This window comes from Vigna unguiculata, chromosome 3 (genome assembly GCF_004118075.2).
Source record: "Vigna unguiculata cultivar IT97K-499-35 chromosome 3, ASM411807v1, whole genome shotgun sequence".
Lineage (NCBI taxonomy): Eukaryota > Viridiplantae > Streptophyta > Magnoliopsida > Fabales > Fabaceae > Vigna > Vigna unguiculata.
The window spans coordinates 20,183,896-20,200,779 of NC_040281.1; the positions used below are offsets into that span (position 1 = coordinate 20,183,896).

Genomic DNA, 16,884 nt, shown 5'->3' on the forward strand with positions numbered 1-16,884 from the left:
GTGGTGATGTTTGAATGTCTGGAGTAATTTTATGATGTGAGAATAATTTGTATGCTAAATTTGTTATCTGTAAATGCGTAAGTTGGTAGAAAATTGGGTGAATCATCGTGGAAATTAGGGGTTAGGGTTCATGTGAGATTGGGATTGAAAAACATGGATACCTTTGTGATTGGTGCAATGTTTTCGTGGAATTGACATTGACCTGATTAGGTTAGGAAACATGGAAGTTGTGTGCACTCACACGTCTGATAATTTTGTGCGTGGGTTGAATTGGCAGTGCCTGTGAATCATTATTCATGTGGGAAAATGTGACAGAACCCAGAATGGGTATGAACCGCCCAGCGGCACCAAGAATGCCGCCAGGCGGCGCATTAGAGCAGAGAGTAAAATTGTGTTGTTTTCTACAAGTTATGCCTTGGGATGTCGCCGGTATTTTTCTGTGCGAATTTGGATTGGTGGACTGAGTTTTTCTCTTTAGAATTGAGGGTGGTGGACACTTTAGCGTGTTAGGTTTACAGAGGGGGTTTCACTAGGGAGATACAACACACCAATGAGACCTGAGCCTAACCACATAAGGCATTGACACCACTCTCAACCCAAAACCTTAAGGCACTGGGTTTATGGCCCTTGATCCTTATATGGTGCTCTACTTTCTCATTTCTGGTCAATGTGGGACTTAGACTCACACTTGGATTCCTAACAATTGAAAGTGGTGTCAGTGTCTTATGTGGTTAGGCTCAGATCTCATTGGTGTTGTATCTCCCCAGTGAAACCCCCTCTTTAAAACCTGACAAGTGGTATCAGACCTGATGGTTAATATCGGCTCAGACGAGTGCAATATGGTCCTAGTATCGAAAGTCTTCCTGGCAAAGGTCCCAGGTAAGGGTTCCAGGTAAAGCGTGTCCCGTTAAGAATAACGGCGGTATAGAAAATGGCAGAAAATGAGTACTCGTGGTTGGGGGAGTGTACCAATGTGGTTGAAGGGACTCACCCTTGAGGGGGAGATTGTTAGGAATCCAAGTGTGAGTCTAAGTCCCACATTGACCAGAATTGAGAAAATAGAGCACTATATAAGAATAAAGACCCATAAACCCATTGCCTTAAGGTTTTGAGTTGAGAGTGGTGTCAGTGTCTTATGTGGTTGGGCTCAAGTCTCATTGGTGTTGTATCTCCCCAGTGATACCCTCTCCTTTATAAACCTAACAAGTGGTATCAGAGCCGATGGTTAAAACCGGCTCAAACGAGTACAGTATGGTCCTAGTATCGAAAGCCTTCCTGGCAAGGGTCCCAGGTAAGGGTTCCAGGTAAAGCGTGTCCCGTTAAGAAGAACGGTGGTATAGAAAATGACAAAAAAAGAGTACTCGTGGTTGGGAATGCTTCCGCTGGAGGAGGAGTGTACTAATGTGGTTGAAGGGACTCACCCTTGAGGGGGAGATTATTAAGAATCCAAGTGTGAGTCTAAGTCCCACATTGACCAGAATTGAGAAAATAGAGCACTATATAAGAATAAAGACCCATAAACCCATTGCCTTAAGGTTTTTGGTTTATAGTGGTGTCAGTGTGTTATGTGGTTGGGCTCAAGTCTCATTGGTGTTGTATCTCCCCAATGATACCCTCTCCTTTATAAACCTAACAAGTGGTATCATAGCCGATGGTTAAAACCGGCTCAGACAAGTGCAGTATGGTCCTAGTATCAAAAGTCTTCCTGGCAAGGGTCCCAGGTAAGGGTTCCAGGTAAAGCGTGTCCCGTTAAGAAGAACGACGGTACAGAAAAGGACAGAAAAAGAGTACTCGTGGTTGGGAATGCTTCCGCTGGAGGGGGAGTGTACCAATGTGGTTGAAGGGACTCACCCTTGAGGGGGAGATTATTAGGAATCCAAGTGTGAGTCTAAGTCCCACATTGACCAGAATTGAGAAAATAGAGCACTATATAAGAATAAAGACCCATAAACCCATTGCCTTAAGGTTTTGTGTTGAGAATGGTGTCAGTGTCTTATGTGGTTGGGCTCAAGTCTCTTTGGTGCTGTATCTCCCCAATGATACCCTCTCCTTTATAAACCTAACATAGCGGGTGTGTGCACCAAGGGTCATTTTGGGGTATAATTGAGTGTATATAATAAGTTTAGAGGGGTACTGTAAAACTGTAAAAAAAATGTGTTGGGAGCAGATGGGATGAGTTATCACATTGATACCGAGTGAATTGTCTAAATAGGTGGGTAAAGTGAAGAATGCTAAGGGAAGAAATTACTTGGTTTGGGGCGTGAAATAACTGTATATACATATATATGTAGTGATGGCTGCCATATTATGTTCAAAGTGTTTGATAGTTGTATGAATAATGTATTGCAAGTTGGGGCCTTAAGGCCTGCAAAATGTGTCAAAAATCAGTAGCAGTGCGCTACTGGTATGGCACCTGGCGTCACGGGGCGAACCATCAGGCGGTAGAGTGTAAAACAGTGGCAGTGGCCACTGTCAGCGCTAGGCGCCTGGCGGCAGGGATGTGTCCGCCAGGCGGTGACAGAGAATTTCGAATTCTGTTGTGTCAGCGGCGCCTGGCGGTGGGAGTGTCACCGCTGGGTAGTTTTTTGCCAGTATCCGCCTAGCGGTGCCTAGGCGGTATCAGGCGGGTTTTGTGGCTGTATAATTGGTTTTTACTTTGATTAGTGGACTTGAAGGACTAAGTTCACTTCTTTTATGCTTGGGCTTGACGGACTAAGTCCAATAGGGGTCTGGGATGTGCTTGAGTGGTTGAACGCATGATGGGCATGGAACTAGTTGAGTTCCCGTCGGCTACTATTGGGCGATGAGTCCTTAGTATGGTGATTGCATGCGTTGGACGCACGATGGGCAAGGAACTATGATGTTCTCGTCGGCTACTATTGGGCGAGGAGTCCATAGTATGGTGATTGTGTGCGTGCTAGGGTCCAAGTTGAGTAAACTTGGATGTTATACTACAGACGAGGAGTCTGTAGGGATGGACTATGAGCAGGATTGGCTTGTAGGGTTGGACCACGAAAGGGATAGTTTCGTGGAAGCACAGTAAAAGTCCCAGGACCTAGTTTCATATATGACTCATGAAGGAATATGAGATCAGGGGTGGATAATTGGTAATTAACATATATCATCAAAATTTTATTGGGATGGGTATCATATTTAATTTTGTTTTTATATGCATAGCTCACCCTATCTGTGTGTGTGTGGCGATGATCGGATGATTTATTATCCGGGAGCAGATGATTTGACAGGTGAGCCAGGAGACGCTTGAGACTGGAGTGCGGGATCATATGGGGTTTTTGAAGATTTGAATTTTTGATGTATTTATATTTTGGAACATTAGCCACTTTTGGCTTTTATAAGTTGTAATGATTTGAAATTGCGAACAGTTACAATGTCTTGAATTTACGATTTTAATGTTCCCGCGTTTTGGGAAGAGGCGTTTATAAATGAGGAAATTCATATATTATCGTATTTATTTCCTTTTATTTAATTGTTTATGCTATTTTCAAAGTAATATTCCTTAGGGATGTTACAATGCATGACTGGGAAGAATCCTGGTATCTTACAAAAATTAGATTCTGAAATTGATAGGACCTTCCATAGAGGAGTTAGGCATCAAAGGAACCCATGTGTACACCTTCAATATTCTATGAATTTTCCTGATAATCTTGAATTTGTGCATTCTTTGCATTATGAACATTCTGAGCATACTGAACATACTGAAAATTTTAAGCACTCTCATCAATTTGATTTTCATACTGATAACATGGCTCAACCTCCACCTCATGAGAGGACAATGAGTGAGCTTACTACACATGAGTTCACTTATGATAGCTTATGCATCCAGTATCCTAAGGAGGAAGTTGTCTTATGTTCTTAAAACTGGATTAATACATTTGTTGCCAAAGTTTCATCATCTTAGAGGTGAGGACTTATGTGTCTTGAATTTCTTTAGTTTTCATTAGTCAAAGTGTTCATTTTTCCATTCTAGAATACCTAATTTGAGCATATTAGGTTAGATTTCTCACTTAAGGCCATTTTCACATTCTCATAGAATTAGTGTTTGTAAAGTGTTTTTAAACATCATTTGAGTGTGGTTGCATCATTTTTTAAGTCCTAGGGTCCTAAGTTAGTCAATCCTAGTGTTAAGAGTCAAATTTTGCTCATTTAGCCTTTAAATGATGACATAGTTGACTTTAGAGTTGACTCTTTGAACTTCTTCCAAATTGAGTGATTTGACTTTACACTTGTTAGAAGTGATCAAACACAAAAATTTGAGGTTTAGGACCAATTGAGCAAAATTCTTAGTTTTCATGTTTTGGTCATTTTAGCTTAGTTATTCAAGTAGTGTCTAGGTAGAACTAACCATTCCACTTGAGTTTTTGATCAATTTGCAGATCATCTATCCTTAGGCAAGGTTAATTGAAGATTTTAATGCCTAAATGTTCACATAGCAGCAAGGTCAAGTTGGTGACAAAGCATGAAGTGTGCAAAAGTGGTATAATTGACCATAGAGTTGACTTTTGCCATTTGGACTCCAAATCAAGAGCCAATCATTTGGAGCACTTTAGGATTGCCAAAAAATTTGAGAGGGGGTTGCACATTGAAGTTTGGGCTCATTTGGTGAGAGGTGACTTAATGTAAGGGGGGTTTTAGGGTAGATTTCGTAAGGTGGCATAGGGACACGACCTAGGAGCCTTCCAGCACATTTTGTGCACATTATTTGGACCATGGTAGACCAGATTTGGACAACACCATACCACCTCATGCAGCAGACCTGAAATTCCATCTAAAAACAACCATTTTCACTTAATTTTTGTTTTTGGAAGCTTGGATAGCTCAAGCCTTGGTGAGAGGAAGGTTGGGGGCAACTCCTTGTACTCAGTTTTGGTATTGTAATTTGGATTTGAGCTCTAATGAATGAAAATTTCGATATTGTTCATTTGGTCTATGGATTCATAATGTTCATCATCATTTTCCATTAAACCATCACCTTGACTACCACTTTTTGAGCTTGAACTCCATCCTACCTTACCAAATCCAGGTTCCGAAACCAGGCCTATGAATTGGTGTGTCCAAATGACCTCTATACATCATTGTTTCGGAGTAAACAAGATGAATGGGTTTGATTCAAAACCAATGGTAGTAGCCAAGCTCATTTCACTCATATTTCTCCATTTCATTGCAGTCTTGCTACAATTTCGAGTTTCTTCTCATTCCACCACTTCACACACATCACTTTTAAATTCCTTTAACTATTTGCAAGTTTAATTTTGAGTTTTCATCATCAAATCACCAAAACCTCAATTTTGCACTATTTTCACGTACACGCACCATTGGTTACTATTCCATTAAATTTCTCACTCATTTCTTAATCATTTTGAGTTGTGTAAATTCGTGCACATTCCTGGGATGATTTCCAAGCTATTCGAACAATCACACCCATTTCCATCACCATTTCATCAATTCACATTCTTCTGCATATTTTCATATGGATAACTAACCCATGTTATGGTTCCATTCAAATTTAGCATCGCTTTCATGTTTTGATCCAACTTGTGGTTTCGTTTAGCTCTTCTTTATGCTCCCAAACTATTAGCATCAATCATTTTACGATTCCATCCACAAATCACCAAGTTCGAATCACACTTCACTTCTCATTTTTCATTGTTGCATAATTTTGTGGTTGAGCGATTTTACTGATTGTTGATGTAAATTGATTTGAGGGTTTCATTCTTTGCATTATGACGAAGCTATTTGCACATTTAATTACATTTTCGTTGCACGAATTGGTCAAATTGATCAAAATCGCGTTTCTGCTCGAATTTGGGAATTAGGGTTCATGAAATTGGGAACTTTGTGTGTAGTGCACCAAATCGAGCGATTCTAGTTTCTAGATTTAATTGAGACCATTTATAATCATTCTGCATCATTACATTTTCAATGGTATCATCAAAAGATCCTTATCTGAGGATACCATGCACTTTGTTCAGAACATGTTCTTGATTTTGGGCATATTTCGAGTTTGATGAATTTGGACCAATTGAGTCATTGCATTAGCCTAGTTTTGATCATTGAACATTTTTTGAGCATTTAGGATTAGCTAATCATCATTCCCTACCATTATGTGCATTACATGTCATGCATTCATGCATAGTTCATGGTATTTTTTACATTTGATGATTTTGAGATTTCTATTTTTAAGTGTAGATTTTAAATAATTTTCTCCACCACAGTTCAAGTACAAACATTGCACTTGACTCTAGCCATATTTACAGATTGATTCCCAAAGTTCTTCCTATGCTGCATTTTTAAGGAAAATTGGATTTTCAAGAACCCATGTCAGTACTGCCTGAGGTTTCTTGAAAAATCTATATATGTTTTTGTAGTAAGGAGATTAACCTAATTATATTCATGTATAATCTTAGTACATTTTATACTTTATCAAATATAAAAGAAGACTGCACAATATTGTATTTTTAAGAGACAAGACACACATCTTACAAGATTTATTATTAAATTTAAAAATACTATTTTACAAATAAAGCATGACCATGCTTTATACATAGTTATTTTCAACGCTATTAATCAAAATCATACGTTTTAGACTTTTCCTTAATATGTTTGATGCAAAGGACAATTATGTGTTTCATTATTTAATTGTATACCCTTGGAATTTGTCTTTTCTTATGGTCCTTTTCAATAGCTAACTGTTGTGTTGGTTGTTATCCATGTGATAACCTTCTATGAATATGCTGAATGCACGAGTAGACTTAGATGTAGATACTAGAGTTTCGTTTTGATTCACATATTAAAGGACATAACCATAAGGATAAGATATTATATTCTTCTTTTGAAGCAATTCATATGTATATCATGTTATCTTTTCCAAACCTTATATTATCAAGTGATTGTCAAGTATCTCTATTATCCTTTATGGAATCGTTTTCTTTTTCTGTTAAAGTAAACTACTTATTACTTAAACTATTTGTAGTTAAATAAACTTCTACAAAATATGTGTACGATAGTATGATAGTATTTTGCTTAATACTTCTACAAAATAATAAATATAGTTAATTTATTTATGAGATGAAATTAGTTTACGGGTAAGTTTAAAAATAAACTTTTTAAAAGTCAATATATTTTTAATACTTTCTTTTATGGAAAAGTTTTTTTTGTTGTTTGCTGAAACTTGTGTCTATGTTCTATCCCTATAGGAAATTATTAATAAGAACTTGATTTGTTTTATAGTTATTCTGGTGACCTATATTTTACTTAAAATTTTAGATTTAATATGTTTTTAGCTTCTAAACTAGGACGTAAAATGTGATATTTTTAGTTCTTAAACTTTAAAAATGAATTGATGTAGTTATTTTAACTCAATTATGTTAAATTTTTTCAACGTGTCAAATGTGTTTCCTAGTTGACATTGAAGCGAAAACGTGTTAAACGATGTAAACAACTCAAATGTTAACATAAAACATGTTTAACAACATAAAAAGAAAGAAGGAAATTAACGTAATGTGGTTAAAAAGATTATATCCATTGACTTTTAAAGTTTGGTGACCAAAATGTATCAAAATTTCAAACATAAACAAATTCCAATTTCACGTAATGTTCTGAGACTAAAAAATATTTAACCCTAAAATTTTTATTGTTAGTTTTTATAAACAACATACTAGAGTTTTACCATTTTTATTCTAATTTAAATGTCACTTGTTCTTATAGAACTCAACATACCTCGTAAAGATATCCTTCAACTCTTCTCAAAGTATATCTTAGACCCACGATAGGTGTTAAAATGTTCTTACATAACCGAATATACCTTGTAAAGATATCCTCCAACTTTTTACACGCACTTTAAGCTACAACTTCACACCTTCAAGCCATAATGTCCAATGTACTATCTCCTCAAAACTGAAAGAGGTGTGTAATTGCAGAAGACAATCTGACGATCAACTCACCTAAGTGTGTCAAACAACATTGAATGTATAATAATAAAAACGTAATTAATTTACCTCGTGTACTGACTTAACTATCTTAATTAACTTTGTCTAATACTCTGCTTAATATATTTTAGCCTTTGTCTTAACCTAATCCTATTTTTGTTAATTTTAAAGAAATAATCGATATGGTGTCTCCGACCAGATATATTTAGACCAAATACATATCAGTCCAGATAGTCGAGATGTAGTCGAACATGTATATTACATCCCTTATTATCCATTTTTGAGTAATTTATATCGGTTTTTTATAAATTTGTTACGTATTTTTCTTCCACGAGTAATCTTAGTATTTATATTTTTACTTACACCGTTTGACAGGTAAAAATAAATTACTATACTTAAATTTTAATTTAAAATATAATAGTTTTCGTACTTTTCTGGTGAAACATTTTTTTCTTATAGAAATAAGTTTATTAAAATTTTAGAAACTCTTTTGCCATGTATACCAGTTTTACAGTAATTTCTCATAATAAATAACTATTTTTTATTAAGCAACACATTTACATATTTACCGGAGATTCTCTGATAAAAATACCATTGTTATTACAGCTAAAAACTAATTATTAAGACATTATTAAAAGGGGATAAACTATATGGAACATATGCACATCGAAATTAAATATAAAAGAAACGTCATCACCTTTACAGATTAATTAATATAGATGGAGAAAATAGTCCTTATTTTGCTGGCAAGGTCTAATTTGCGTTTTATTTATATCTTCCTTCGTAATTTTGGCATGAAGCTTAGATAAGAAAATTAAGATTGTGTTATATGTCTCTTCAATATTTTATGTACCGTCTCCTCTCTCTTTAAAACTTCTTTATTTAGAAGGATGTTATATTTTTAAGGAAGCACTAATAAATATTTCAAAAGTATTAATACAAGTTAATAATATGTATAGCATCATCCTGCTTTTCAGACTTTTGTTTATTTGACAAATATGTTACCAAGGTATTAATTAACAGGTAGACAGGTGCATTATTAATCTTGAAAGCGTGGAATGAAAAATAAAGAAATAATTGAATCCTCTTTCCCACGTCACAGAGTTTGATAACTGCTTAAGAAACCAGCAATTGAAAAATGCGCTCTCTCACGGGGGCAATCCACAGTCTCCTCTGATTCTCCCGGTAGAGACCTTTCTTCCCTTCATCCAACGGCTAAGAGTTTCCTTAAGATGCCACGCGTCACTAGGCGACGCAGATTGCAATTGATCCCACGCAACAGAGTATGCAGGTGTGTTCTTGACGCGATTCCTTTGCTGAGAATGAAGAAAGAAGGTATTAGGTAGGTGAGGTGAATTTAAGAGACTCACTCCTACCCTACTAAGATACGCTTATAGGGGTGGGGGATCCGCAATAGAACAGAGATGACTAATCTGCTAATACAAACAGAAGAACCCTCTCAGAGTCAAACCCCGCTTCTAATTTCAATTCAACATCAACAACAAGCAGAGCAAAATGGAGATACTGATACCAGTACTAATAGCAATAATAATGATAATAACAAGAACGATGATGGTGACGGTGATGGAGAGAATGATGATGACGATGAGGAGGAAGAGGAGGAGGAGACTGAAGTGGGGGAGAGCTTGGCGCGGTTGGAGTGGTTTCTCACGGTGTTAGGGTTCAACCAGCACTCGGTGTTGAGTTTGGTGGTTTCGTGGAGTGTGTTTGCGGCGGTTGGAGTGGCGGCGCCTCTTCTGGCGCTGTCCATGTGTAAGTGCGCGGAGTGCGATAGGTATGAGATTCAGAGCTTTGAGATGGTGATCGTGGCGTTTCAGGCGACTCTCGCCGCCGTATCCTTGATCTGTCTCTCTCACAACCTCCGCAAGTACGGTCTCCGCAGGTTCCTCTTCGTCGACCGCTACTCCGGAAAGATGCATTGCTTTCACCGCGACTATGTCGCTCAGATTTCGGTCGGTTTCCTTTTTTTTTTTTTTGCTAGCTCCAGCGATAATTGCTCTGTTTCTCCTCTACTTTGCTTGCGTTCTTAATGCTTTATTTGACTCCAGTTTTTGGTGATAAACTTTGTGTTTTTTTTTTCTATTGTATTTGGCGTCGTTAGGGATTTTGCTCGAAAGCAGAATTTGTTGCTCTTTGTTCTATTATTATTATTATTATTATTATTATTATTATTATTATTATTGAACATTTGCTTTATTTGAGAACTTTCCAAAATGAAAGGAGTCAAATCGTTGAATGTTATCTTGTATTGTTTCGGTTCTTCCTTGTTCCTTTTTATGAACATGTATTATTCCATCATTCCTCATCAAGAAGATCTAAAATGTTTATTTTATTTTTTTTATTTTTTAGAATAGATAATGAACAAAACTTACAGAGTTTCACAGGTGTTTTTCCATCAAAATTAGAGTTTCACTTCAGGAATTTGTATAATAAAAGATAATTAAATGCGAACATAGATTACTTCTGGAATTTTTATGATAAAAGATTGATTAAATGTCAACATGGATTGGCAAAGTGAAACTTCCATTTTTATTGGAGAACACGAGGCTAGTTTACTACGATATCCTCTATAGAAACTACCTTACAAAGTCATACTATGCGATTTCTGATTAATTCATAGAGTCAAATTTTATGCCTATTAAACTTTGCTTTTCCTGTTAATAGGGATCTATGCGCTTGCTTTTTCTGTGGGTTTTGCCATGTTTCCTTCTGAAGACCGCTCGAGAAATCATTCGCATTTTCTATGTGCAACATGGGTCCTGGTGGCTTTCATTCGCTATTCTATCAGCTTTGATTATATCCTGGACTTATATGAGTACAATTTCTCTGTCAGCCTGCATTTTATTTCACTTGGTCTGCAGTTTGCAAGTGATTCATTTTGATGATTATGGGAAGCTCTTGCAAAGGGAAAGTGATGTTTTAGTTTTTATGGAAGAGCACATTCGGTTGCGTTATCATCTCTCCAAGATAAGTCATAGGTTCAGAATCTATCTGCTTCTGGAGTTCTTGGTTGTCACAGCTAGCCAGGTTGTGACGCTTTTGCAGGTCACTGGTTATGGTGAAATGCTTACATTCATTAATGGTGGAGACTTTGCTGTAAGTTCTGGTTATGGTGAAATGCTTACATTCATTAATCAAAGTGTTTATGCATTTAGATTTTATGAACTAGTTTCTTTCATTTTACCAATCATTTTGTTCTGTTTATTTATTTATTAATTTTTTTCTTTTTTCTTTCAGGTATCCACACTTGTTCAGGTGGTGGGCATCATCATTTGTTTGCATGCCGCTACAAGAATTTCTCATAGAGCTCAAGGCATTGTTTCCCATGCAAGCAGGTGGCATGCAATGCTAACATGCACATCTTCTGATGCACCACAATTGAGGAGCTCTGCTAGTGCTGGGAGCTTGGAGGCTGCAAACCATTTAAATGCTATACATGTAGACTATTCTGAAAGTGATCTAGAGTCAATGGATTATGCTGGAATGTTTTCGAATACCCAATGGGCTTCTTATGTGTCTTCACATCACAAGAGACAAGCTTTTGGTATGTATTTACTGTCTGTAAACAGATCAATTTTATATTTTTTCTCGTTCGTGATAAAAATAAAATGTTTATAAAAACATCATATTATCATATATGCTTTTGGTGCTTTCTTATAATTTCATCTTACACGGGGACATAAAATAATCTGATAATGTTACACAAAATGCTGTGAAGGGTATAGGTCTGTTGCAAGGCCAAATTGAGATGAAATAATACTTCAAGGACAGATTATTGAAATTAGAACTAGGATCCAAGGAAAATTTATGTTAAAGTGTAGTTTTCTGGTTTTATAAAGTTTTGTGATTAATATAGTGTGAAAGCTGTGTTTATCTTGTACATCAAGGCATACCGAAAACATTTGGTCTAGTGAAAGGGGTATCTGACATTGTCTAAGAGAAGGAAAAACGTATCTCTGCTAATTTTCTCTAAAGGTTATATCTGATCGATAATCATTTGCGTTATTATCTCTTGTGGTCATGAACCAATATTAGCTTAAAATGGCTGCCTACAGCAGGCTATGCAAACATTTATTATGATACATCTGATTAGATTAGCAAATCAGCTATTTTAGAATCATCTCCCATATGTAATATGCAATAAACTTGCCATCTCTAGAAAATATTGAAAGACTAAGCTTGTTATGGATGAAGCATTTTAACAATTCTAAAAAATTGAAATGTATTGCATTTGAATTCTTTGTAATTGAATTCCTTTCATTTTCTAGTTTTCTAAATAATTTATTTGGATAGAGTAATTGAAATATCTTACATTTCAATTTTTTGTTTGGATAAAATAATTGAATTTCTCTTATGAGATAAACTTTTATTTTAACAATATTTATTTTAATAAATAAAAATTTGAAATTAAATTTAAAAAATATATTAGTTAACTTAAAATATTTAAATTCGATCAAATCTAACAGATCTGGTTTGATTGAATTTCGTCAAATTTCGTACAAGGCCAATTACATTGCATCTAGCCGAATTTCGATGGAGTTTGCTCTTGCCAAATTCGGTCGAGTTGGCCCTTTCCAAATATTTGGTCAAACTGGGCCAAGTCGGCTCCAACCGAAATTTGGCCAAGGCTGTCCGAACAAAATTTTGACCAAGTCGGCATTGACGAAACTTGACCGAATTTGACCGAGTCAGTGCTGGTTGATTATTGGTTGATGGTTGAGTCGATCCTGACCAATGAGGTATTCCACAACTTGTGGAATTCCAATTTTCTTATTTTTTTGAGTGAATTTCAAATTTTATTATTTTAGTTATTTGAAATAGCTTCTTAAAATTCTTCAATTTCAATTTCATTTTAATTTCTTCATCCAAACAAGTCATTTTACTTCAAAGAAATTCAAATTCTCCAAATAAATGAATTAGTCTCTTAAATTGCTCATCCAAATACACCATAAAGGTTCAATTTGCATATGTGGATTACTATTACTAGGCCATTCCGTTGTCCTCATAATGATTACCACTTAAATCACTATTTTTCATTTTGAGATTAGTGTACTAATTTCCTGGTTCGTATGTGCATGACTTTATTTAATACCAATATCTTGGCAACATACTAATCACACGCACAACTTGTATATAACTGCTTTTGTAATTTATTTTCAAGTTGAGAAATCTTGTTCTTTCTGGTTTCAAAACTGGAACCTGAGCTATGAGCTTGTTTTGTGTCCACCAGGAGGATTTCATGCTTATTGTTTTCTTCAAATATGCAGTGATGTATTTGCAGACAAATCCAGGAGGAATAACAATATTTGGATGGACAGTGGATCGGTCTCTAGTGAACACGATTTTTTTCCTTGAATTAAGTCTGGTTACCTTTGTTCTCGGTCAGACGCTAATCTAAGGATCAAATTTGCAACTGACCAAAAAGCCTTTCGTTTTAGGTCTTTGAGGTTATGATTTTCATTTTGATTGAAAGCCCATTATTCTTCCTGGGAACCAAGGATACTGAATTTATATGCTGTGCCAGGAGAACTTATTACATGATCTGAGATACCAGTTTCAAATGATCACCATGTAGCAAAAAACATGAGTTTTTAACTCTCGTAAATTGACAAACTCGGTTACACATCACATGGAGATTATCTGGGACTATTGACGCTTGGAGCTTCTAATAATTACTTCTGTTTCAGAATGTTGCATGCACACGGCAAAGAAGCAGACCCGTGATCATGAGATTTGTGGTCTCGCTGTCAAATATGCCCTTTGGCCTCTTACCCAATTCCCAGCAACGAAATTTCATCTCCAAATTATGTTCGTGATTCTTATTCCTCCCTTACGCCTTTGTTGATCTTGTAACTTATTTGCGGTTTTCAACATACTTGGGCTCATCGAAGCAGTCTTTCTCATTGTTTTGATTCTTATAACTATAGGTGTGCCCCATCTCATTTGAAATGGAAGGATCATATTTGTAGAAGAGTCTCCCCCTTCTCTGGACATTTGTGGCTCTTATAAGTGCGTTCTTTTGGTTGAATGCGTGTAACTGTTGTGTTGAAGTCTTGGTGGACAGTGATATTACTAACCGAGTAATGATGCTTGAAAATTCTGATTTAGTTAGTTTACAGTATTTTTTTTATTATTGTTTGAGATATTGTTAGGGCGATTTATATCATGTAATGGACAATATATTGAATTGACCAGGTGCCGATCAGCTTGTAAGATGTTTGTAGCAAACGAACCTTTATCCATACTTCATCTTACAAATAGATTGCGTTAAGTGAGGAAAAATTATGTTTGCCTGATTCGGAAAGACCACCGTCTTCCATTTTCCTCACGAGAGTTAATTTCTTTTTAACTGAGCAAATTTCACTCGTTTTTTATTTAATAATCGGTAATCGTTTGCAAATTGAGATTTTGTTTTAACCTTTAAAATTATGGATTTTAATTTATATAAAATGAGTAAATTTGAAATTGACCTTTCTATTTTTTTATTTTATTTTAAATACTCCAAATTTGAAAATATTTTCGGATGCATCAAACAAGTAAACATTGTTTAGAATGGTCAGTTGATCTTTTAAGCATATAAACTGTTAGCAAGTGTTACGTAATGGTACCAAAAATAAATTTTAACTTTTAAAAGAATGAAAACTAAAATTTTTATAGGAATTATAATTAATCTCACTAATTTGCAGTAATGAAAATCATTTTAAAAACCCAAATTGTTCAATAGCTTATCGGGAATTTGATATATGTAGACGAATTCTTATATTTCTGAAAAAAAAAAAAAGATACTTTTTCATTACCAACAGAACATTTTTTAAAAGTTCATTTATATAGACACACACAAAAAGAGATAGATTGAATTCATTAAGCACATACAACAAACGAGATATAATATCCTACCAAAACAAGTTCCCTATCTAACAAAACCATAAAGTCCTATTTTATTGGCAATGCAAGATCCATACATATGAAAGTTATATTCCGAACACTCGTCAAATGATCAACTTGGTAGACATAGAATTTCAGTGTTCACGGTTATCTCTAAATCTATTACTTGTTCCAAAAATGTACTGATTGGGGTGTCCAATTACATCATCATGAATCAATAATCATTGAGTTGTGTCACACGAGCAACACATTGTTCCTTTCACGATCTTGATAAATATTACATGATAGTTGTGAAACACACATAAAAGGAAGAATTGAATTGTATAGTTAATTTTTTTTTTTTGCAATTTTCACAAAATTAATATTTAATTAAGATAGTCGGATGCAATTTTAAGTAGATATACCATGAGGACTATGGAAAAGTTGAGAGTAGAATTAGACAAGTTAGCAATATACATTCGGTGCAAATACACATAGTAGACGATATATGTACTTGCATAAGAATATATGAAGTGTTGTTTTGAAAGGGTAGATGAGTGTATAGTTTAAGCTAGTTTGACGAAGTGTTTAATAGTTTAATTATAGGTACTAAGTTAGAATTTGGTATTAGATGAAAGGTGTAATCACACTCGGTAGACACTAATTGCAATTACACAGAGTAGACGAAAGGTGTAAATTTCATGAGTAAGATGCCAAGTCTAGTTTGCACAAAGTAGACGATATGTGTAAATAACATAGAGCAAACGATAGGTGTAATTTACACTAATCACACGAAGGAATATACATTGAGCTTTGTACGAGGTGTCATGTTGAGTAAGTAGTGCACATTAGTAATCGTGTAGGTGTTTAAGTTGATGTGTAGTGGTGTTAATGAAGTGGGTGAGTCAAAAAGGTTGGACAAGTGTTTATGAGAGAGAATTAGGAAGCTTAATACATATAACTTGGTGCTTAATTCATTTTTTGATAATCAAAGCTTAAGCTAATTGAAGAATAAAAGTTAGTCATTGAGTTGCATTGTTAAGCAATGTGTACTTCTCTTTAAAACTCTTGTTCTCTCACTTCTCTCTAGGAGTTTGGGTGATATGCTCATTTGATTAAAGATCAGAGAGCAACTCTATGTGGGTGGTGAGAAGATTTTTCCACATCACCAATTAGACATTGATCTAGGGTAAGCCAACTTGAATCTTTCTCTGTTTACTCAATTTGGTGAAATGCTTGCATGTTGTGTTCTTGAGGTTGAAACAAGTCTTTGTAAGTTAGATGCCTTATTAGTATGATCAGATCTTTAGTCTAATGTGTTTCTCTTTGTGGAGCAATTTGTGTCTTGTGATCGAGAGAGTTTGCTTGTAGTACATGGAGAAAAAGTTTAGCTCAAGTAAGGGAAGCTAATAATGTCCTTTATTGTTTGAAAATGATGTTTCGATGGTGTGATGATATGATTCATATTTGTTGTTTGAATGATTGTAATCATATCTTTTGTGATGCGTTGATAATAATGCATGTTGATGTATGCTTGAATGTCTTAGTGTGATATTGCTTATTGTTAACCAGTGGTGAACTTTGGGTGGTTCTTTTAAATCTGTTGTGGAGGGATTTTTGTAAGGGAATATCATAGTAGGTTATTTGTGAGTACAACAATGTAGTTATCTTATCTATTCAAGGATAACATGAATGATATAGACAAGTCCAAAACATTAGGATAAGTGAGTTTACCTTGTGTTTGGATTAAACATTTCAACAATGCTGAGAAATTGAAATGCATTGTATTTGAATTGCCTACAATTAAATTTCCTTCGTTTTCTAAATAACTTGTTTGGATAAAAAAATTAAAATACCTTACATTTCAATTTCTTGTTTGGATAAAATAATTGAATTTCTCTTGAGATAGAATTTCATTTTAACAACATTTATTTTAGGCTTAATTATGTTTTGAGTTCATGATAAATTTGGACCGGTCGGGCTCGTCTAGGTCGTCGGGCCGGTCGAGCCTGACTAGGTCATCGGGTCGGTCAGGTTTTTCAGGTTGGTGGGG

The 16,884-nt window shown here is 35.3% G+C and overlaps 1 protein-coding gene across 3 annotated transcripts; it reads left to right on the forward strand.

Moving 5' to 3' along the window:
* Positions 1 to 8,967: 8,967 nt before the first annotated feature.
* LOC114179100 lies at positions 8,968 to 14,095 on the forward strand. 3 transcript variants are annotated; one of them, XR_003603429.1, is made up of 5 exons: positions 8,982 to 9,919; positions 10,632 to 11,063; positions 11,205 to 11,511; positions 13,235 to 13,775; positions 13,895 to 14,095. XR_003603429.1 is itself a non-coding variant. In XM_028065319.1 (4 exons), the coding sequence occupies exons 1-4, from the start codon at positions 9,371 to 9,373 to the stop codon at positions 13,320 to 13,322; spliced, it is 1,413 nt and encodes a 470-aa protein (XP_027921120.1). In that variant the 5' UTR covers positions 8,968 to 9,370; the 3' UTR covers positions 13,323 to 14,095. The 3 variants fall into 3 exon arrangements, 2 of the variants coding, with proteins under 2 accessions (XP_027921120.1, XP_027921118.1); XM_028065319.1 differs by having other exon boundaries at positions 8,968 to 9,919; positions 13,198 to 14,095; XM_028065317.1 differs by having other exon boundaries at positions 13,235 to 14,095.
* The last annotated feature ends 2,789 nt before the right edge of the window (positions 14,096 to 16,884 follow it).